This window comes from Fukomys damarensis, unplaced genomic scaffold, assembly GCF_012274545.1.
Source record: "Fukomys damarensis isolate Sample0158 unplaced genomic scaffold, DMR_v1.0_HiC HiC_scaffold_18, whole genome shotgun sequence".
In the NCBI taxonomy this organism is placed as follows: domain Eukaryota; kingdom Metazoa; phylum Chordata; class Mammalia; order Rodentia; family Bathyergidae; genus Fukomys; species Fukomys damarensis.
In genome coordinates, this window is record NW_022900930.1 from 17332054 (window position 1) to 17355113 (window position 23060).

At 37.3% G+C, this 23060-nt stretch overlaps 1 protein-coding gene across 2 annotated transcripts in view; it reads right to left on the reverse strand.

Annotated features, from left to right (window-relative positions):
- Window positions 1–13113: 13113 nt before the first annotated feature.
- Window positions 13114–23060, reverse strand: part of Fgl1 (fibrinogen like 1) — a 52637-nt gene continuing 42690 nt past the window's right edge. For both annotated transcript variants that reach the window (XM_010621776.3, XM_010621777.3), the window contains 3 exons: window positions 19209–19297; window positions 18857–19044; window positions 13114–13683 (listed from right to left, as the gene is read on the reverse strand). In XM_010621776.3, coding sequence (XP_010620078.1) covers window positions 13524–13683; window positions 18857–19044; window positions 19209–19297 — 437 coding nt within the window. In that variant the 3' untranslated portion in view covers window positions 13114–13523. The remainder of the gene's footprint in view (window positions 13684–18856; window positions 19045–19208; window positions 19298–23060) is intronic.

Sequence of the window (23060 nt, forward strand, 5' to 3'; positions counted from 1 at the left end):
ATGAAATTTCCTGCCCATTCAACATGAGTAAATGCCTAAGAATGTAAAACTTTCATTATACTAGGACAAAAGTTAAAAGAGAATAGTGATTTTTCCACCAGTGAGCTACTTCTTGTTTTAAATTCAACTTTTTTTGCAACCAGGGTAATCACGGGCTATTTTTAATCTTTTTTGAAAATTAGTGATTAAAAGGCTGGTTTTATTCATAAAGGACCTTCTTTGAGGTATATGTGATTCCTAAGAATCTCAATTAGTTGGTCATCACAAAAGAACAAAGAAGGCTTTATAATGAGTTGACTTTTCTAAGGTTTCATTTTACAATTCAAGAGCTCTGTATTCTAATATCAGCTAGTTGAAAGGAGATACTGTGGATATAATAAAGGAGGCAAGTAAAAGGATGGAACAGCTGGCATATGCTAGCCACCTTTAAGAGCTTCCAAATTACCCGGTATTGCAGAGAATTATGACGTGTGTATCAATTCCTAAAGGTGTAATGATTCCTTCTGGAAACTACAACAGAAACCAAAAGGTGAGCTAGTATGTAACAAAGGGATATCTGTTCACCACCCTGGAGAAAAAAATTAAATTACCCCAAATCTAACTAGTCCATGAAAGACTGTCATGCACTTAAAAAATCTAGTTCTTCTAAGATAAATTCCTGGCCCCATTCCAATTACTACATGGCCTTTGGGAAATGTCTTTTGAAGTTTTCTGTGTGCATAAAACCGGGGTAATAATACTATCTGTCCCAGGTGGTTGGAATTGTATGAATTAATTAGCTCAAGCTGGAAAGGTCTTTGATAATGTTGAGTGCTGAACATTGTTACTGTTATAAGGTGCAGGAGGCAATGTGACACAGCACATCTATAATTAGAAAGGCCTCCAAACGGCAGATGATGCCAACACCCCAGGAGTAAGCTAGAGAGACAATACCCTGTGTCATTTTCTCCTAAAGTCTCAGCTTGTTATGGTTGAATACTTAAGTCTCTCTTTTATCCTCTTTGAAAGGTTGAAGCTTGTCTTGGACTTGCTCACCATGGTGTATAGTTTTACTGGGTGTATGTGATTTTTAGGCCAATTTTAAATGAAGTATCAACATTTGTCTGAACACAGGGTACAGTCTTAAGATTACAATGCTTGTTAACTGAAGCAATAAAGCATGACAGTCCATCCCCAGCAAGGCCTGCCAGCTCAAAAATGCAAAAATTTTGTCTTTCTTTCTTGCATGCTTTCTTGAAAATGGGACCTTGGCACTGAGCTACATCTTGGGCCTTTTTCTTATTTTTTCTTTTGAGACAGGATCTCACTAAGTCCCTAAATTTCTCAGACTGGACTTAAACTTGCAAACCTGCTTCAGCCTCCTAGAGTGCTGGAATTATAGGTGAGCACCCATAGCCTGATCTAAAGCAGTTTTCTTGAACTATAAAATGAAGTTTTTTTTGTTTGGTTTTGTTCTGTTTTGTCTGTTTATGAGATAAAAAATTTTTTGTTTCTCAAACAAACAAATCAAAGTGTTAACATGAAACAAAAATACATTTAAAAAGATAAAAACAGCTGTGCTGAATGAAAGGAAAAGAGGGAAATTTTTCCTTTTCTCTTAAATACCCCGAGGCATGTTGTCAGAATCTAAGGCTTGGGCCAGGGATGTGCTTAAGTGGCATTGTGCCTGCCTGGCAAGTGCAAGGTCCTGAGTTTGATCCCCAATACCGCCCCCCACCAAAAGCAGAATCTAAGGCTTCCTTGAGCCCAGTTTGAAGACCATTAGGTCAGATCATCTCTGAATCAAGTTTCCACATCTAGCCTTTGAATATTCTAAATACCAGCAACATTAAAAAGCTGACTGATGAGAACTTGTAGAAGACATAAATCACCCAGACTCACAGCTCATTTCATATGCTGTTTTCTTTGGAAAACCTCAGATCATGCAGGCCCTGTCTTCTCACAGCCTCAACTTCTGATGAAGTTTACATAGCGATCCAGTTCATCATTGCATTTCTTTCTTATCTTCTCCACTACCACCACTGCCATCATCATCATCACAGCGATATTTCTAAAGCACCGATCACATGCCAAGCTAACTTGAATTTCCACAACACTACCATGGAACAGCAGTAATATAGTTCATATTTTAGAGATGAGAATATTTAACACAGATTTATTAGCTTTAAAAAATGGGAAGGATAAAAGATAAACTCCAAAGCCTGACTAATTTGGGGGGCAATGTTAACCCCAACATCATTCGTTTATCATTTTGTTGAACTACTGCACGTCTTTGTCCCTGATAAACGTGTCAGTTCTTCAAGGACTGGAGCTCTTTCATGTTCATCACTATAATACTGTGATTTGCACGATGCCTGACAAACAGTAGGTGCTCCATTATTATTGTTGAACAAACAAACTGGCAGCATGTGTCCCCGAATGTATAAAATAATTTGTCGATGAAGCTTGGAACCATGTTGTCTGCATCTAATTCCGGCTACGCAAGGGGCTACGACAGGAGGCTAACAAGTTCAAGTCCAACCTGAACAACTTAGCTAGACCCTGTGTCAAAATTTAAAAAGGTCTAGGCTGTAGCTCAACATTCCCTAGGTTCAATCCCCAGTATAAAAAAAGCCAGGACAAGCAAGGTGGTGCACACCTATCATCCAAGCACTTTGGGAGGCTGAAGCAGGAAGATTGAAAGTTTCAGTCTTTTCTAAACAACTTAGGGACTTAGCCAGGTCCTATCTCAAAATAAAAAAAGTTTTAAAAGGGCTAGGGATATTGCTCAATGCAAAGGCCATGGGTTTAATCCCCCAAATACAAAAGAAAAATAGTAATTTAAATATTTTAAAAGACGAATGGTTGAAGCTCATGGAACTAACTGTAGGATATTTTTATACATAACCTTTAAAATTCTGTATGAAAAGATATTGTATTTGAGAATATTGTTGAATTATAATATTAAGTAGCTGAGTGTGGCACAACTGTAATCCCAGCACATGGGAAGCTGAGGCAGGAGGGTCACTGAGAGTTTGAGGCCAGCCTGGGCTACGTAGTGAATTCAAGGCCAGCCTGAATTACACAGTGAGATCCTGTCTTTAAAAAAATCATAAAATTAAGTAAAGGAAAAAAAACCCCATGATATTCAACATCAAATGTGACCACTGTTAGCAAAATAAAAGCAAAACAAAGCCAAGAAATTCTTTTAAAATGCTAGTTGGGATTAGCTCTGATTAATGAATCCTATCTCCTCCTCCTCTTCCTCCTCCTCCTCCTACTCCTCCTCTTCATCTTCCTCCTGATCCTCCACTTCCTCCTTCTTTTTGTGGTGCTAGGGATCAAAGTCTAGACCTCGCTCATATTCTAGGCCAGTATTTTATTACTGAGCAACCTCCCAGTCCCCTTCTTTTTCCTGAAACATAGGGATGTTTCATGTTAAATTTGTTCCATGGTAATATTTTATCAAATAAAAAACAATCTTTACTTTTTACAAAAAAATTTACTTTTTAAGAGCAGCCATCTAATACACAGGGCAATTAGGCTAAGTTTAGAAAACGCTTTAAGAAATGACAAGGATGAAAAGACTTCAGAAGAGTAACTTGGACGCAAGCAAGCAGGACCATACTGGATGGCAGCACACAAGGATGCGGCCCTTCACAAATCCAAGCCAGCTCTATATTTTGCTTCCCCTTGGCACAGGACAGCAGAGGTGAACAGTAACCAACCGACCTGATTCTGAATAAGGATAAACCTGGGCACAGAAGCGAGCAAACAGACCCTATAATTGTCAATATTAAGTCCTCTTGAACCCCCTCCCTGAAGCCTATAGCTAGCAGAGTTGAAAGGATTGATCAAAGTTGTGATCTACCCAAGGAGCAAGGACATGCCTTGGCTTGGATGGTGACCACAGTCTGGGGTGAATGGACAGAGGGGCCTCAGAAAGAGAACCATGAAAACACATAGGTCCTAAAGTTTGGTGGAGAGAATCATGCCTGGATGGATCCCAAAAATGCAGGTATGGAAAGAAACCACTCATTCAAAATCTCAGGAATTTTTTCTTTGACTCTATTATTTTTATCTTCTCTTCTTTGGGTTTTTTGGGGAGTTGGGTTCCCCACCTTTTAGTTTATTTTCTTATATTTTCCCTTTTCCCCATTCAGCATTTTTCTCTTATTTTTATTTCCCACGTTTTGCTCTCTGTTTAACCTTCTCTCTTCTTTTTCTTGTTCATTCTTTCCTGTGACTGTTCTCTAACACTATTAATTTCATTGTACTCCTCAGTAGGACCTCCATCTCACTTTTCTCTCGTCCTTCTCCTATCCCGTTGGTTAATTTCTTAAATTTTGATTGAAAAATTTGCTAACTCCTTACTCCCTCTACCTTTACTAGTGAAACTACTAAGCCTTATCTGTCTCTAGATAGCTAGTTAACTTCATGCTATTTCTGGTGATACTGTTCTATTGTTAGTGGAGGTCCCATTTAGTAGATATTTATTGTAGTAGGTCAATATTAGGTCAACATTTGCTTTATCTTAGTGTTCATTCTATATAGATCTCTTTTCTGTGGATAAGAGCAGTATATTATTAGTCCTTAGAATTTGTCAATATTCACTTTGTATTTGATGCTGTAATTGATCCTGATCCCAGTATAGCCAAATTTACATAGCTCTTGCTACTCCTTGATTGTCTTGGGATGCCAATCTGGATTGCCATGGGTCATTAACAACACTACGGTCCATTTCTGGAGCACCGGGAACTGGGCCAAATAAACTCCAACCTCTAATCTCAAGTAAACAAAATGGATGAATCCAGGAAGAGAGGCAAAAAACAAAACAAAACAAAACAACAACAAGAAAAAACCAATAGCCATGTCCTGAGGACACCACTAAGAAGCAGACATTAACTAAGGAGGTCCCCAAACTAGAAACAGAGCTTGCCACTACAATCAACCTGCAAGTCTCAACAGAAACAAACAAACACACATGAGAAGACAAGCCAAAAAATCCCTCCAAAAACTTCAAATTCCCCCCAAAGCTGATCCAAGGGGGCTTCAAAGGAAGGGAACCAAAAGCCACACATCTTAATTATTCAAAGTATTGGGGTAGATATCAATACAAATCAATAAGCTATTTGACAAGCTCACAGAAGATATAAATTTGTATTACATATGAACGATCTGCTCCGCAAGTACTAGAATCAGAAGATGCATTTGTTGAAGGGTAGTTTTATGTCCATATAGCCTCTGCTTTATCATATAATGGCTTCTATTAATACTACTCATATTGAAATATTTGAATTTAAATGGTGAGGTAAATATTTGTGTTCACATAATAGTAAATAGATGCTTTCTTGGTCATAATTCCATTTTCCCCTCTCTTGTCGTGAAGTATGACCTCTTTTATCACCAAACCCTATTATATTTTTCACTACTATATCACTTAATTTAATTCTCATAACAACTATATTAATGTCCACACTTGAGAGATAAAAAGCTATGGTTCAGAAAAGTGATCATTCCAAGTTAGATTTCTTTTTTGAGTTATGAGTTCTGATATCCCTCACCTGAGACTCTTTTAATAGTATCAAAGCTATTTTCAAAATCTAAAAAGTAACAATAAAAATATTAAAAAGTTCAAAAAGAATAAAAACCTAAAAGTAACTATAGAAACAATTCTAGTTTTTTTGAGTTGTAATAATTTTGGGGGAAGTTGCTTAGTAGAGTTGCACCTACCTCCCAAGGACAAGGTCCTGAGTTGGATTCCCAGTAAATAAAATAATAATAATAATAATAATAATAATAATTCCTAGGGCTAAGTAATTGGAAAAAAATTGAACCTGCATCTAAAATTATTTTTCTATTAGTTTTTTATTTCTATTTGTCCATTCTTTCTATATTGTTTGATGTGTACCTGTGGTGGATTAACAAATAGTCAACTTGGAACACCCAGCAGAACTGAGTCAGTGTGGTTCTGGGCATGGAAGACCCACCTGAGGGTTGCTGCCAACAGCATAAAAGGAGAACTGGAGGGGAAGATAGGATGATGTTAATTTTCCTGGAGAAGGTTGCTGTGGGTGGTTTTCCTGATATAAACTTGACTGGTCTCATCATTGGAGGAGCCCAGGTCCTCGCTGTCACTGGGAATGGCTGCTGGTTTTGGCCTTGAGCATCAATTCCTGGCTCCAGGGCAGATCCCTCAGTCTGAGGGCACAGATCCTTCACTTCACTGACACAGACTTTCCATCTTCCACCACTGGCCTTTGGGCCTTCCTGGTGTAGATCCTCGATACAGACTTGCATGAGTCATTGCCGTGGGCTCTAGGTCTGGCTAGACTTGTGGAAGGCATTGCCTTAACCTCTAGGCCTTCAGCTGGCCTTGTGCAGCACAGTGCTGTGGGATCAGGCCCTCGACTGGGTGCTTCAGGTCTCTAGCATGTGGATAGATCTCTTGCACTCCTTTGCATTTGACTTTTTGGGTGACTATTATAAAGTAATCCTATAAATTATATGTCCTGTATTAAATCTATTCCCTTGCAAACTGGCTACAACAATGCCATATACCATAATTTAGAGCAAATAAGGTGGCCTTAAGGCACAATGCATATCTGGTGCAGTGTTTTTCCAGATCATGGTTAAAATTTCAATAAAAGAAATGTATACTGATAAGCCATGCATATACACCTAAGAACTTGTGATCTTACTGTAGACAGCAGCCATTAGGACCTCTACAAACCAAACTGGTGTATGTGTGTGTACACATAGGTGTGCCTATGCATATTTAAAGAACATATATGTGATGGGGTTAGAACCCACAATTCAGAAATCTCACTTCAGAGATTGGTTGATGGAAATATCCCAGTGGTAAGGACCTGGGTTCTATCCCTAGCACTCCAAATAAAAGTTATATACAATAAAAGGGGTGATTTTTTTCAAAAATCTCTTTGAAACTCCTTAGAAGGTGAAAAGGTATTTTGTGGTTTTTTTAATAGTCAAGGTAAACTATTTCCACATGATGTTATAATTGCAGTCTTGAGGCTTACAATATCTTCAGTACTGTCCTATAAATTGGGAGGGGGGGTTGTTTGTTCTGTTTTGTTTGTTTTTCGTTTGCAGGATACTGGAGATCAAACTCAGGACCTCACGCTTGCCGGGCCGTGGTGTGCTGTGCTGCTGAGCTAAATCCCTGGTCCTATGAATTGTGGTGTTTTGTTTTGTTTTGTTTTTAATGAGCATCTTCCCTACAGGCTGAGTTCCTCAGAGGTAAACCAGGTTTATGCATGCTATATATGCAATATTTAGCACTGTGTTTGTAACACAACTGAATAAATAGTTGTTTTTCTTTTCTTTTCAACTGTTGGACTGGTATTTTAAAAGTATATGTTTAAAAACACTCTACAGGGCCGGGGATTTAGCTCAGCAGTTCGGTGGCCTGCCTTGCAAGCGCAAGGACCCGAATTCGATCCCCGGTACCAAAAATAAATAAATAAATGAAAACACTGTACAGTCACATTCAAACATATATATGTATATTTTATGACTATATGTATAAGTGTGTGTGTATATACACACAGATTGTAGACATACAATACATTTGGGTGAAATGAAAATTCCTTGGCATTATTGTCCAAATAGAAATATAATGCAAACTGTCAATGTGAGCTAAATATGTAATTTTTTAATTTTCTAAAATGATATTTTAAAAATTAAAATAAATAGGTCCATTAATTTTAACAATATATTTTATTTATACCCATATATCAAAAGTATTTAAACATGTAATGAATCTTAAAATTATTCTTTAAAAAATATTTTCTAATTACAGTACTTTATATTGTCTTCAAAATCTATTACGTATTTTACGTTTACTGCCCCCGAATTAGATTAGTCTTGTTTTATGTGCATAATAGTTACGTGTGGCTAGAGGCTACCACAGTGATAGTACAGCTTAATAGCAGTTTAGTTATCTTGTTATTGTAGTAGTTTTCAAATGGACTAAGCTGCCAAACCTACATATAATATGCTTACTCATATTGAATCCTTAGAGTCATATGATTTGTTTCCTTAGAGCTTTTTTGTTTTTTTACTTCGCTTTTTAAAAAGTATTAGTAAATAGGTACTACATGCATATGGTGAAAATTTTTATGAGTACTAAATGATATAAAACTATAATAAACAACATTAGCTAGGCGTGGCGGCACATACCTGTAATCCCAGCACTCAAGAGGCTAGGACAAGAGACTTGTAAGTTTGAAGCCAGCCTATGCTACCTAGTGAGTTCAAGACCAGCATAAACTACAGAGCAAAATTTCATCTGAAGAAATCAAAGACAAAGAACAAAAACATCTTGGTTCCCTTCAGTAATGACGGTTATTGACACGTACAGATTTTTTTCTCTATATGTATATGAGACATACATATCTTTTCTCCAAACATAAATGAGGGCAAAATCTACTTTTAATAGTCCTGATAAAACACCATCAAAAAAGTTCACAATATGTATAGGATCACGATATTTTCAAGTGTAAATTCTTTACTAGCAATGGGGAAAGAAAGTGAAAAAAATAACAAGCTGCATGTGGAAATTCCAGCTACACAGTGGGGAAACTGAAGCAGGAAAATTCTAAGTTTGAAGCAACACAAAGACTCTGTCTCTAAATCAGTAAAAAAGCAAACAGAAAAATAAAAATAAACAGGAGTTTAAACTTGATGCTATTTTAGATTCTTATTTTATAGCAACCAATGTTTTGATTATCAGAGAAATAAAAAAGTCATAAAATATACCATCTCAAGTGGAATAACACTACAGTAACAATTTTAAAAAGACAGTAACACTCATATAGGACTCTATGATGCACTTTATTATTTTGTTCATCTCTTCACTTATTTCTTCAATGAGTCAATTGGTTAATAAACATTTGAGGTCCTATCACACACCAGACACTGCTGCGAACTAAAACTAAACAAGACAGATGCAACCTCTAATGCAGTCGTGATCCAGTTGATTCTCTTTCTAGCATGCCTAGACTTTCTCTGTACTTCATTAAAAAAGCAACAATACTCATGAATTTATTGACTCTAAAGTATAATTAGCTGATATGAATTGAAAGTATTTTGCATTTTAAAAAGTGATAAAGAATAATAAATAACTGTAATGGTAGCATTTCAGAGGAATGGATGAATTTTCTCTGGTGTCTTCCTAATGTGTTGACTTCAGATCAATTCAGTCCAGTTTTTCTTTTTTACATACACTTTTCTCAACTTACTTATTCCCTCAAAACTGCTGTTATTTCCTGCCCTCTGGCTACCACCCATTCCGTTGAAATGGACTTAAGAACACAAATATCACTCCCAGTAAATCCAGCAATTTTTCAGTAGAACTCTTTCCCCTTTATCTGTTTGCAGCATTGTAATTCATTTAATTATTCCCTCTGCATAAAAAGGCTATTATATTGAGATGTATGTAACACTAAACTTGTTTAGCTCTATTATATTGAGATGTATGTAACACTAAACTTGTTTAGCTCCCTTTCTTTCCTCTCCTCTGTGGAATCTTTTGTTTTGCTTTCTTTAAAACTTTTTTCTTTTGATCTTCTAATTGCATAAGTTCTTCAGGCTACTCCTTGAGCAAGTGACATAGTTATGACATAGCCAGAGACCACGCTAGGGACAAACTCCTGGGCCCTTACCCCTGTTACTCATTAAGAGAAAAATTTGTGGTTTTTTCTAAGAGAGGGAGTTAAATGTGGCTTTTTGATAAAAACTGTGACTCTTCATTTAGCCCCACAAATGCCACATAGGTAACTAAAAGTGGAACACAACTTGGCCTTCATTTTGTAAAACCCTGTACCAGGATAAATATGTTAGTCATTTAGCCAGAGGATCTGTCCCAAAGTTGGCAAAGTAAGGTTTTCTAGCCTTAAACTTTCCTAATCTATCTCATCACCCTTTAAGAATAAGGACACCAGGGTAGGAGTTTACAGGGATATTTCGCTATACCCAGGATCTCCACAGCCCTAAACCAGTGGCGGCAAACCTACGGCACGCATGCGCAGTGAGCTCTTCGTGTCGTTGACCGCTATTATCTAGAATATATAAAGAACTCAAAACAATCCGCACCCGCAAATATAAAGACCTGATTCAAAAATGGGCATCCGAAATGAACAGACATTTCTCAGACAAAGAAGTAAAAGCAGCAAGTAAATATATGGAAAAATGTTCCACATCACTGGTCATTCGAGAGATGCAGATGAAAAAAACATTGAGATTTCACCTCACCCCACAAAGAATGGCTGCTATCAAGAAATCACACAACAACAAATGTTGGCGGGGTTGTGGGGAGAAAGGAACCCTTCTTCATTGTTGGTGGGAGTGCAGACTGGTGCAACCACTGTGGAAATCAATATGGAGATACCTCAAAGGGCTTGTACTGGAGGTTCCATTTGACCCAGCCATCCCTCTACTGGGTATCTTTCCAAAAGAACTAAAAGAATCATACCACAGTGATATATGTGCACTCATGTTTATAGTGGCACAGTTGGTAATAGCTAAAATTTGGAAACAGCCTATTTGCCCATCAGTTGGAAACTGGATAAAGAAGATGTGGTTTTTCTATAAAATGGAATATTACTCAGCCATAAAGAATGAGAAAATAGATTCATTCATAGGAAAATGGATACATATTGAGGATCTACTCCTAAGTGAAATAAATAAGTCACACATGTGTAAATACTGAATAGTTTCTCTGGTGTGAATAAACAGCAATAATACATAAGATCCTAATAAATTACTGACTTGTGAAATGGGAAGAAAGGGGCTAAAGGTATAGGGAAGGTGGGATGGGTAGGGGTAAGGGTAATAAGGGAAAACAAAAAAAATATGTGATAATGAAAAGATGGAAATAAAGTGTTTGTAGATGGGGAGGGGAGGAGGGGGTAAAGGGAGGGCAGGGACAAGGGGAAAAAATGAGAACCAAGACCTGTCATGTAGAGGTAGGTACAAGATCCCCATGATGAATGTAACTGTAGTGTATACCTAAAATGTACCAATAAACTCAATTAAAGTTAAAAAAAAAAAAAGGTTCACCATCACTATGGTAAACCCGTGGTCGCCTTGGGTTCTGGCTGAGGTTCATATGAATGAAATTGGCCCTCAAGTCATGAGGATTCAACGTGAGCTACAAGACAGGACTGAGATAATGATCATCCAGAACCCAGCCCACTACTGCCCCTAAAATTGGCCCACAGTCCTCCTTGGAAGTCCAGTCTGATCTCTTCATCAGTGTGCCCTCCCCAGCTACTACTCAGGCTGGAGTCCTTTCTTTATCTTCTGAAACCTTTCAGCTAAAGCTTTAGTCTCTAAATTCATATGGTGACTTTAGTTTTAATCTTACTAAAGCAAGGACCCATACTAGCCAATGACAAAAGTGATACCAATATTTACAGTGGTCACTGGTGCTCTATTATTTATAATTTTATAAAGTATATCCTACAGAACTTAATTCCCACAAACTTCATTACAAAGCAAACATTCGGGAACCATGGCAAACACTTCTCCCTCACCTGTGCATTCTATAGTCTTTAAAATTGAATGTTTTCTTTCCTAGTCTTATTTCCAGATAACATGAACACATGACACAGTTCTGGCCAATGAGGCATAAACTGAAGTTTATCAACCTCTCCTTTTAGGGAGAAGAGGGAGTTAATGGGGATTGTACCCAGGAGTGCTGAGCTACATCTGAGCCCCTTTTAATTTTTTTAGTATTACTATTATTCTGAGACCAGGTTGGCAATCCTGTCTCAACCCTCCATGTAGCTGGGATTACAGGTGTGCACCACCACATCCCACTCTTACTTTTTTAAAGAAGAGTTTAGAGCAGGAACTGCAGTGGATGTTTTGGGATTTGGAAGGAATGACTAAATTGTAGAAACATCAACCTTCTTAAGCAAGAGCATTAAACCTGGCCAGCAACTACTTACCTCCTGAGTTCTTGCTACCTAAGAAGAATAAATCCCTCTTCCCTTGTACTTCCATAATCAAATAATATATACACCTTGCAGCTGAACATACTCTAAACTACATATAAAATGCTACATACTATGGGTCCTCATTGGCATGTTCAAGGATCTGAGCAACGCTCAGCAGAAGAAATCTGTTGAATTTTAATATTTCATCTTCTCAACTTGTTTAATCAAGAAACTCTTTTCCTCCTGTACTAACCATTAATATCTCAAGAACCACAATTCCCTACACCTTCTTTTTTTCAAAGTGTGATTCCTGGACTGGGAAGTTCTGCATCATCGGGAGAATTGTTAGAAAACCAGAGTCATAGGTCCATCCCAGAATAAGAATTTATATTTTAATAAGATCCCTGGGTGATTCATATGACAAACAATAATTAAATTTAAAAAGTGAGAAAGCCTACAAATAGAGTAACACTCACATAGGACTCTGTGATGTATATTCATTATTTTGTTCATTTCTTCATTTATTTCTTCAATGAGTCAGTCAGTTAATACATATTTAAGATCCTACCACATGCCAGAAATAAATGAATTTTTAAATTTAATTATTATTTTAAGTGTTTCTCTGAGGATTACAGAAGTAAGCATTCAAAATGCACAAAGTAAGCATTCAAAAATAACAAGTTGTGGTTATTAGTGAAGTAGGCATTAGAAAACAATAATAATAGATGTCTTTGAAATCATAAATCACATGATGATGTTAAGATTAGTTGTGCTTTATCCTCTAAAGCACTGCGTCTTTAACTCTTTTGTCATATGAATCACCTGGAGATCTTATTATTATTTTGTCTTGACTCAGACTTTTACTCTTCTGGATCTATCCAGAAGAACATCAGGACAGAGGCAAAACATTAACTTAGCATAGCAGCCTTGAGCCTTGGATTTCAGTCCTTGTTTCTCTTCTTGTTAACTTTGTAACTTTTAGAAGTCACAGAAACTTAGATCCATAAATTTTCAGTGCTGTTAAGCACTAATAATAATGTGTCCCAGGGCTGGCATAAGACTTTATATGAGGCCTATGGTAGAAATGCATAACCTACATAACATCCAAAAATGTAAGTAGTGCTATATAGTGATTAACATCCAGAGTTGTGCTTAAAATCTGAGCTCAAAGCCCAGCTCATGTTTATTGTCTATGCAGTTGATTTGGCAATCTATTATGTGCTAAATTGTGTCATTTTCTTGTCATTTGCATTAAAACTAAATTGTTATGCATCTATGCTTGTGTTGTCTCCTAAATCATGGTATATAGCCTATGCTTTTATTTAATTTTTTTGTACAACATAAAATTTATCATAGCCCTTTGCACATAGGAATTCAATAAATATTAATATAATCTACATTTATTTGGAAAATAATGCATATTTGTTGTACAAAAAGTGCACTAAGTACTAAAAGCAAGTTAAAAAAGAGAAAAGAAGCACACATAATAATTGGCATCATTATGTGTATGTTCAGAACTGCTATTTTGCAAATTATTTTAAATAAGATGAATTGCAAAAATAAAAGCCCAACAGGGGACAATTAAACAATATTTGGAATAAAATCATTTGGCCTAATTTTCATAACCACAAATTTCAGAGAATACCACCAGCCATGCCAGGTGTACCAGACAAGCCCATCGTCAGTTTCAGCAGTGTAGGGGCCCCTGTAGTAGACACCATTTAGGTTTGCAGAGTGACACCTAGTGGGAGAAAGAGAGAAAGTAGAACAATCAGATGAAAAAGTGCCTTTCAGAAACCTATCTGGCTAGCAAATGATCAAAATTTTTTAACTGTGACTACTATCATTTCATAGATAAGAGACCTTTTTAATTTTCAAAAGCTGAAACATTTCTATAAACAGATCAGCTTTTTTGGGTTTTTAAATTATTTATTAGTACATGTTTGCAATGCATAATTCCTTGAGTGGAGTTGGTACATGAATATAACACACTTTAATTCCTTTCTTCATCTCCTTTCTCTCCCCATCCTCTATCTCTTTATCTTGCTATTTAAAAAGGATCTTTCTCCCAACTACCTATTATCTTTCATTTGTTCTTTAATTATATTTTGTTTTTCTCATCTTAGAGAAAACCATGAAATAGTTAAGCTTGCGTGTCTGATTTATTTCAATTAACATTATGGTCCCAAGGTGAGATTGGCTTTTTAAAGTATTAGGTCTACAGGTGTGGTGGTGCACACTTGTGATCCCAGAACTTGGGAGGATCTCTCTGAGTTCAAGGCCAGCCTGGGCTACATAGCAAGACTTTGTCTCAAATTTAAAAATAAAATAAAATAGTGGGTTTTAGCAGCATGATAAATTTGAGGATCCAACCCAGGGCACTTGGAGTGTACATATTGAAAAACATTTGAAAAGCATTTTGGTTCCTATTAGCCTTTAAACCAAAAAGAAAAGTAAGGGGGAAAAGATCCTGTTACCTCCAACTTTATATCCTCCTCCTCTGAACAGAGTTCATCTCAGGCTTAGCAAGAGTGGCCTGGGTTAACAAAGCAAGGCGAGGGGCAAGGGGGTCTGCACAGTCTCCCCAGGCCAATTTGCACTTGCAGGTTCATCAATAGGTTGCCAAGAGGTGACTCTCCTTACCCGCCTCCCTTCTTCCTCCGCCTTTTTAAATCACTACCATATCGATTATTTTCATCGCAAGAGTAAGCAAACAAAACCTAAGCCAACATTAAAAAATTTCCCAGACATTAACCAATAATTATCTGAGTTGAGTTAATTTTTTACACATATTTCACTTATTAGAGAAGTTTCTTAGGTTATCAGACTATTTTGGTGGGGGATTATGGGGATCAAACTCAGGTCCCTGTGCTCGAGAAGCAGACAGCAGAACCACTGAGCTAAATCCCCAGCCCCTATCATACAGTTTCTAAATAACGCTCTTTCTCCTTTGGAGTCTGTGTGTGTATTTGTCCCTGGTATATGCAAATTACATATGAGTATATGGTAATTTTTTATGTTGCATTATATACTATTAACTGCCATATATTTCTTTATTGATATAACTAAGGAGAACATCCAGAAGGAGTAGATATGAAAATTTATGCAAAGAAACCAAATTATTGAATAAAAACATAATATACCTGTAAACATAGAGTGGCTGTCTTGGGTCACTTAGCTTCTTAGTGCTTTAATTTGCTTTTATTGACCATCCTGGAGGGTTTCCCAATTTAAATGGATGTGACTAATTGAAACCACAAACACTAAAACTGTGAGTGTTAAAAGTCTGCCGCTTTTAAAACACCACAGAAAGCAGTATTAAAAAAGAAAACACTGGGACTGGGGATTTAGCTCAGTGGCTTGTACCAGACTTGCAAGTGTGAAGTGCTAAATTCAATCCCCAGTACTGGGTGGGGGAAAAAAAAACATTGTAAATTGAGCCTGCAGAATGAATATTTTGCATATCTTTATATGGAGTCATCTGCCATATAAACTTACTTTTATATTTGCTCTGTAATTTAAAGTCTCTTAGGAACTTTATTCTATGGTGAACCACTTAGTATTCTGAGGCCAGTTTTCCAGAATCTTCCAGGTTCCAGAGCAGTCGGTCAGTGGATCCCTGGTCAAGGAGTAGCTGCAATCACTCATTATATGCCAGCAAGGCTGCGAAGACAGCACTGCTCAGTGACTGGTTTGCTATGTGAGGAATAGTTATGAAGTGCAAACATTTCATGTACATTAGACAAGACTGGGCTTGTTGAGGGTGGTATGGCCATGGACAATTTCATGTAAATTAGACCAACTATGGGACAGGGACAACAGAGAGGAAGGGAGAAAAGAAAGAATGGTAGAGTTGAACTACAGTAGTATCTTGCATGGTGAAAGTAGAACTAAATTCTGAAAAATTTTTAATTTTTCTCCAAGTTCTTTGATTTTGCCTGGGTGGCTCTAGCTGCTGATTTGCCCTTCTTTGTTCGCCCTGAACATATGTCTCTAAAGTCAGGTAAATAATTTGCCCACATTAATGTGTGCTTGTCATCCTTCAAGGTGTAAAAAAAAAAGCCAACCAACTGGGTAAAATACAAACCTTTGATCTCATGGTAATATTAGTGATTAATTATGTATATGAAATTCTGTTCAAAATCAAACATTTTTGTATGGAGGATTAAGGATTGAATCCAAGGTGCTCTACCACTAAACTATATTCTCAGCCTTTTTGTTTTTATTCTGAAACAGGCGTCCTCCTGCCTCAGCCTCCTGAGTGGCTGGGATTAATGTGTGCCATCATGCCTGGAAAAATCAAAGATTATTATTTTTTGTTTATTTCTTTGTTTGTTTTTACTTTTGAGACACCGTGCCTGGCTAAAAGCAAGCACTATTGATGTTTGCAGATGACTTTGTGAATTATGTCAATTTTCAATAATATTAACTTCCATAACACGCCACACTACTTTCAATTCATTATATCTGTACTAGATCTACCACTTTAAAATCAACACATCCCAATAACTGACGTTAGAATGAGGACTTTTGTGATTTTAAGGAAAATTAACACGTCTGACTTACCTCCATTCAGTAGGATAGAGGATTCTAAAATGCTTTAAAAATACATTGAGAGACAGAGTCAAAGTTTGAATTCTGGGATTTAAATGGATAATCCTCAAGTACACAGAAAACCTGACACTCTAAAAAATACCAAAGATCTTATAATGGAAAGTTTAAATGTCGAGTGATTTTTGAGGTGGCTTTAGCATTCTAATAAAAAAAGAGGAGGAGGGGGTGAAGGGAGGGCACGGACAAGGGGTAAAAATGAGAACCAAGACCTGTCATGTAAAGGTACAAGATTATGAGAAAATGAACAATGGAAATAAAGTGTTTGTTAATGGGGAGTGGGTGAAGGGTGAAGGGAGGGCACGGACAAGGGGTAAAAATGAGAACCAAGACCTGTCATGTAAAGGTACAAGATCCCAATAATAAATGTAACTGTTCTGTATACCTAAAATGTACCAATAAACTCAATAAAAGAAAAAAAAAAGACTGGGGGCTCTTTGCTAGATGTTCATATCTGGAGGATAGATAATCTTAGACTATAACCGTACTCCTGTGGTGAATTTTTCGGTAAAGTACTTGGGCATATTGTGCACATAGTTCATACTCTATCGCACAGCATCTAAGCTTTATAGATGCCAGAGGGTGACAGTGTACCATAAAAACTACAGGCAGTGAGTTAGACCACATTTAGGTATCTTTTTGTTGGAATTGATAGGAAAGATGCATCTCAGAATTGTTACAACACCTTTAGGCAGTGCCTATCAGGACTCGTCAGTAGGCTGGCAGCAGAGGGGCAGAAATAAGCACACAGGGAGAGATGTGAGCAAAGTGTTCAGATCTATATTTGATGAGAGGAATCAAAGTGTCTTCTAGCTGTCCTGCAGAAATACATTAATAAATTAGTGGGAATTGCCTTCTTGCTAATATCTTAGTAGTAAAGGTAACTCTGGCACATGGCTTGGTGTACTTGGTTGCTTTATGTCTCATTTTAAATTGAGCATTAAGGAAATACGGTATTGTTACTGTAACTTTGCCAACACTTCTATCTAAAGGCCTAATGCCGTTTTTAATCTTCAGAGAAATTGTTGTTCCGAAGAAAGTCAGGACTACAATTTTTCTCTAACAGATTGAGTTGGTGTAGTGTGTTCTTAGTTATCAGAGATACTCTTGTAGCTTTGGGATTTTGAATTGATGAACATTCATGATGTGTAGAAAAGCATGACACACACTGTACAAACTCTATCACAAAATGGCTGTCGTATATGTACACGCAGGACCTAGAAGAACACATCCAGCTAAGCTGCTTATGATTGATAATGACTTTGTTCTTTGCTTCTTGTGTTTTTGTTTCCTGTAATACATGTATTAACTTTAGAAAATAAAAATTATTTTTAAAACTCAAAAAGAAAGTTCATGTGTTGCCCACTGGTTGGAGGACATCTGCTTTGCAGAGAGCAGGCCCATAGGGTCATTTCTAGGAAAAACTGCAAAAAGCTTTCATTTCTTCTGCCCTAAATTTGTGATCACAACAATGAAGCTATCTGGAAACCATCTCAGATAGAAAACAGTTAAAGGAATCAGGGGTGTTTGGCCCAAAGAAGAGAAAATACTAAGGAATGCAGTAAATCACTTTTCTTTCAGCACCTGAAGAACTGTGTTGGAAAGGAATTACAATTACTGTCTAGCTACAGAGGAAATGCCTGACAAGGAATAAGAAGGTAGATTGCAGGTCCATAAAAGGAAAAACTGCACAATTAAAAATAAAATGATCTTGCTGATAAAGTAACATGGAAGTGTCCAATCAGAGGGTGGGATTGGCTTTTGGGAATATGATAGAAAAATTTTCTTTGGGAGAGCTTGGATTCGATGAACTAAAGAAAGACAGTGATTGAAAAAGTACTATACTGTACTACACAGGAAAATATAGCAATAACAATGGCAATTTTGGGCCGGGGATTTAGCTCAGTGTTGCTGCCACCTTCCTCCCAAGTGCAAGGTCCCGGGTTCGATCCCTGGTACCAAAAAAACCCCAAAAAACAAAACAAAACAAAATGGTAATTTTGCATTATATGAGAAAGTAAAGCACTAGTTGATTGTTACAATGCCAAATACTTATAACTCTTTCATAATTCAGTTTGCAGTTTTTTAAAAAGTAGTAATTTGATTTATTTCTATGACATATATTTCAAATATCACTAATGTGCACAATGAAAAATATTCCATGGCTAAAGAATCCTAATAAGAACAATTACATAATAATGCTAATATTTCAGTAAGATCAACATGACCTCATACATTATAATTATGCCTACCAACGAGATTGTCATAAACACCTCTACCACAATGATTAAAAGGCATCAGACCTGTTAAACCACCAGCCAGCCTGATCTTCCTCTGCACAGTTCCCTTGGTAGTTGTCATTGTCTCTGTCCCATGTGCTAAACTTCATCCTTTGGTGACTGGCCCACCACTGCATCTCTGGGTTAAAATTCCCTGCAAGGGAGTCTCCAGCCGTTCCAGAATATTCTCCAATATTCAAAACGTAGGAATTCTAGAGGAAAAGAGGCAAGTTCCAGTATCAGTAGCCACCATTTAAAAAACATGTTTGTTTAGTAATTAAAAGAATAGGCCCTTTTGTATATTGTTATCTCTATTGATTTCAGTGTTATGTTGTATGTTTTAAGTATGGTGTTACTTATTTGGAAATTTTTGTACCTTTTCATCTCCAACTTTAAAACTTTTATATTGTGCGTAACGGCTATTCTTTTCAAAATCTTCAAGGTCTATTTTTAAAGTGTAGTCTCCTGAAAAACAAAAAGAAACAAGATTATAGTTTTTTAAAATGTGTGACATGACATCCACTACCGAGGTTTAACAATAATTTATAGCTGTATTTGACTTTTACCATTTCCTCTGTCAAAAATCAGTCTGTATTTTTGTTTGTTGGTTTGTTTGGTTTTTTTTTTTTTAGGTTTTTTTTGTGTGTGACAGGGGCTGGCTATGTAGCCTACACTGGCTTTGTACTCAGTAATCCTCCTGCTTCAGCCTCCCTCCCAAGTGCTGGGATTACAGGCGTGCACCACCTCACACGGCTAAGAAGCAGTCTTTGAAGAATAAGCAGTGCCCCCACGGCACTTAAAACACGAATCCTTTATTGTTTGCTTTACTTGAAAAATCTATCATAGATTAAAACTAGTATAGTTCAGTAGGTAATGAACAACAGAAAATGTAGTTTTAATAGAGTATGAAGTCTCACAATGAAAGGATAGAAGTTTTAAAATTTAACAATGTATCTGTTTTCTTAATTTAAATAAGAATCTTGATCCTAAAAATATGTATTTACTATTAAAAACATTTTATAATCTCTACTCGCCAGGCTAGTCATAGCCATTGTTGCCTAAATATCTATGAGCTTGTTTATTTTTCCTGATAATATAAAAGACCAGCTAGCAAAACCTTTGAGGACCCTTTGGGGAAGAAATATGAATCCTGGGAGTTAGGTGAAAACTGTCTTTGATATAGGCTCATTTAAGAGAATGTTAGCATCAAAGTGTGTGGAGTGGGTGACATTTAAAGGGAATATCAGAGACAGTAGAGGAACATTCTCCAGATTTCTGGAATCCCAACATTCTTGACTCGCAAATGGCCATAATTACTGGAAAATACACTAATATGAATGGCTTTGAGACAAAAGGTATCTTTGAAGAGTTGATATCCGAATGTAAAAGCATATTTAAAATAAACAATTTATTTGTCCTGTTTTATTTATACATGCTAAAAATTAAATATGACAGAAACAAATCTCAAAATATCAAATAAAAGAGGTACTTTGATGACCATAACATTTCAGATGATAAAAAGGCATTATCTGAAAAAAGCGACTGAAATAGCTATTCTTTCAAGGAATTATCTGTTTCCTATTGTCCCACTGTTTGTGAATAATAAAGACTACTCTTTTTCAACAACAAAACCATTGTCAAGAGCAGAGAAAGTTAGAAATAAATGAACTATTCACTGATATGTGTCCTATCCTATTTTGACAAGTAAAACACCGCATTGACCTACACGACCATGTTGTCTACAGTCTCCCTAGAGTTCTAAGCCTGAACGAGGAGATTCCAAAGAGAGGTCCCAGCCTACGGTTGGCTTCTCTCCCTTCCCATCCTGGTCTCCACTGTGCACAGAAAGGGGTCTTGGACATAGCTATGACACTGAGGCTGCCCTTCTAGCTCTTTCCACACCCATGATAAAAAATGTACCTTAACCTCCCCTCTGGCTCAGCCTGGGAGTTTTCACACTGGCAGCCCAGAAGGACAGACCAAAAGAGGCCTGGAACCCTGAAAACAAGCACAAGGCTGCTGGAGCTGGGGATTCTACATTTTACCACGAAGCAAGTTTAAGAAGGGGTGTTGGTGGAGAATCTCTTTACTCTCTAGAGGAAGTAACAGTCAGGGGAGCCAAGACTGAAAAGTGTTTGGGGACAATACAGAAGGCTAACAGCTGTCCCCCAAATGCCTTGTGTCATAGGAGAGATATAAAGTCTGCTTCAGTTTTTAAGGTAATTATCTAAATATCGCTTACTGTCTATTTATTTATTTATTTATTTATTTTGTACCAGGGATCAAATTATCTAAATATCTCTTTGGTCACTGAATTAATAAATTTGCAATTACAGACCATTTTTAAATTAATCTTATTGTAAGCAGTCAAAATGTATGCAATGTAGATAAAACTATTTTCAGAGGCAATTTCACTGGCCTTAAGTGGTCTCATAATTAAAGAATGCAAGAACAGGGCCAGGGATTTAGCTCAGCGGTTCGGTGGCCTGCCTTGCAAGCGCAAGGACCTGAGTTCGATCTCCGGTACCAAAAAAAAAAAAAAAGAATGCAAGAACAGAAGCATTGCCTTTTGTTCAGGGTGATATGATACAAGGTTGTGAGGCCTGGAACTGATAAACAATTTTTAGTACTGTAAGAATAACTAACCTAGCTGGGCATGGTGGCGCACACCTGTAATCCCAGCACTTGGAAGGCTGAGGCAGGAGGATCACTGTGAGTTTGAGACCAGCCTAGGCTACATAGTGAGTTCTGGGTCAGTCTCAACTACATAGTGAGACCCTGTCTCAAAAAAACAAAAAACAACAAAACCAAAAGAATCACCAGCCTGAACACCAAATCAAACAACAAAACGAAGGCCTGGGACGTAGCTAGTGGAAGAACGTGTGCTTAACATGCACAAGGCCCTCGAGCCCTGGAACTAAATGGATGTGAAAGGGAAGCAGACTTGTTGGCAACATCCATGCAGCCAAAACTGTACATGGAAATAATTTGGAAAACAAATTTTAATTTTATATATTTAAGAGGTTCCAGGTGTTACTGCTTGGGGTTTTATTATTGTTTTTTTGATGCACCAGGCAAATCTAATGTGTAAAAGAAACAGAAGGTATATGGTAAATGTTACATATCTGGTAAAAAACCCCACTTAAGATAAGAAATATGTTGAGAGCCACGGCTGCTCCCAACCCAGCCGCCATCGCTCAAGCGCCGGGAAGGTAGGGCGCCCCTGAACCCCCATAACCCCCCCACACACTCTCAGACCTCCTGACTGTGCCAGTCTTTGGACCCACTCTGCAAAGACAGAGGTGGTCATCAAGGGTATTTTTCTGAGTTCCCAACTTTGAACATCTTTAAAGAAAGGGCAGGGAAACCTGTAATAGAACATTGAGGAGTTCAACCATTCAGAAGATTAGGGAACTCAATCTGGGCCTTGCAGCCCGAGGTCAGTCAGCGTCATGGGGTTCAGTCATCAGCTAACTGAGATCAGGGGTCTTGCATCCTCGCTCTGTCTGAGCCATTAAATGGTAAATACACTATATTGAAATTTTGTTCACTGCAGACATGTTCTGGACTGCTTTTTTATTTCAATTTAATTCAAATGATCTAAGGGTGATAGACTAGTGACTACCACAGGTGGTCAGTGTCCAAGTTGTGCATGATCTTAATGTGTTGCTGATTGTATCAGTTGTGGTAAAGCATTGCCATTGATTTGATGAGCTGTTTTCTCTGATGTTATGAAGATGAGAATGTCTGTGGGTCGTTAGAGACACAGAAGCTAGGGTGCAACTATATCAGGAAGATTTGGGTGATAATCCAGAGATTAAACCAAGGACAGTCCGACAACAAAAATTAAAATGAGAAAACACTTAAGCAAGACACAAGGACAGACTTCCAGTTTACCAATGGCAAACAGTAGGGCAAATGAGGATGAAAAGGCCAATAGTGAACCAGCAGGACACCCTGAACTCAAAGCACAGGAAGTAACAAAACAGATCAATCAAATTCAAGTCAGAAATAATTTCCCAGATAACCATAGAGATAGTGAGCAAAATGGAAATCGTGATTTGAGACTCTAGAGCAGAAACTGACAAAAAAATAGATGAGCTCAGAACCATGACAGAAGCCATGAAGGCCCAGCATAAGAAAGAAATGGAAAAAATAAACGCCCAACATAGGAAAGAAATGGAATCCATAAAACAGATTCAAACAGATATCCAGGAGATTAAACACT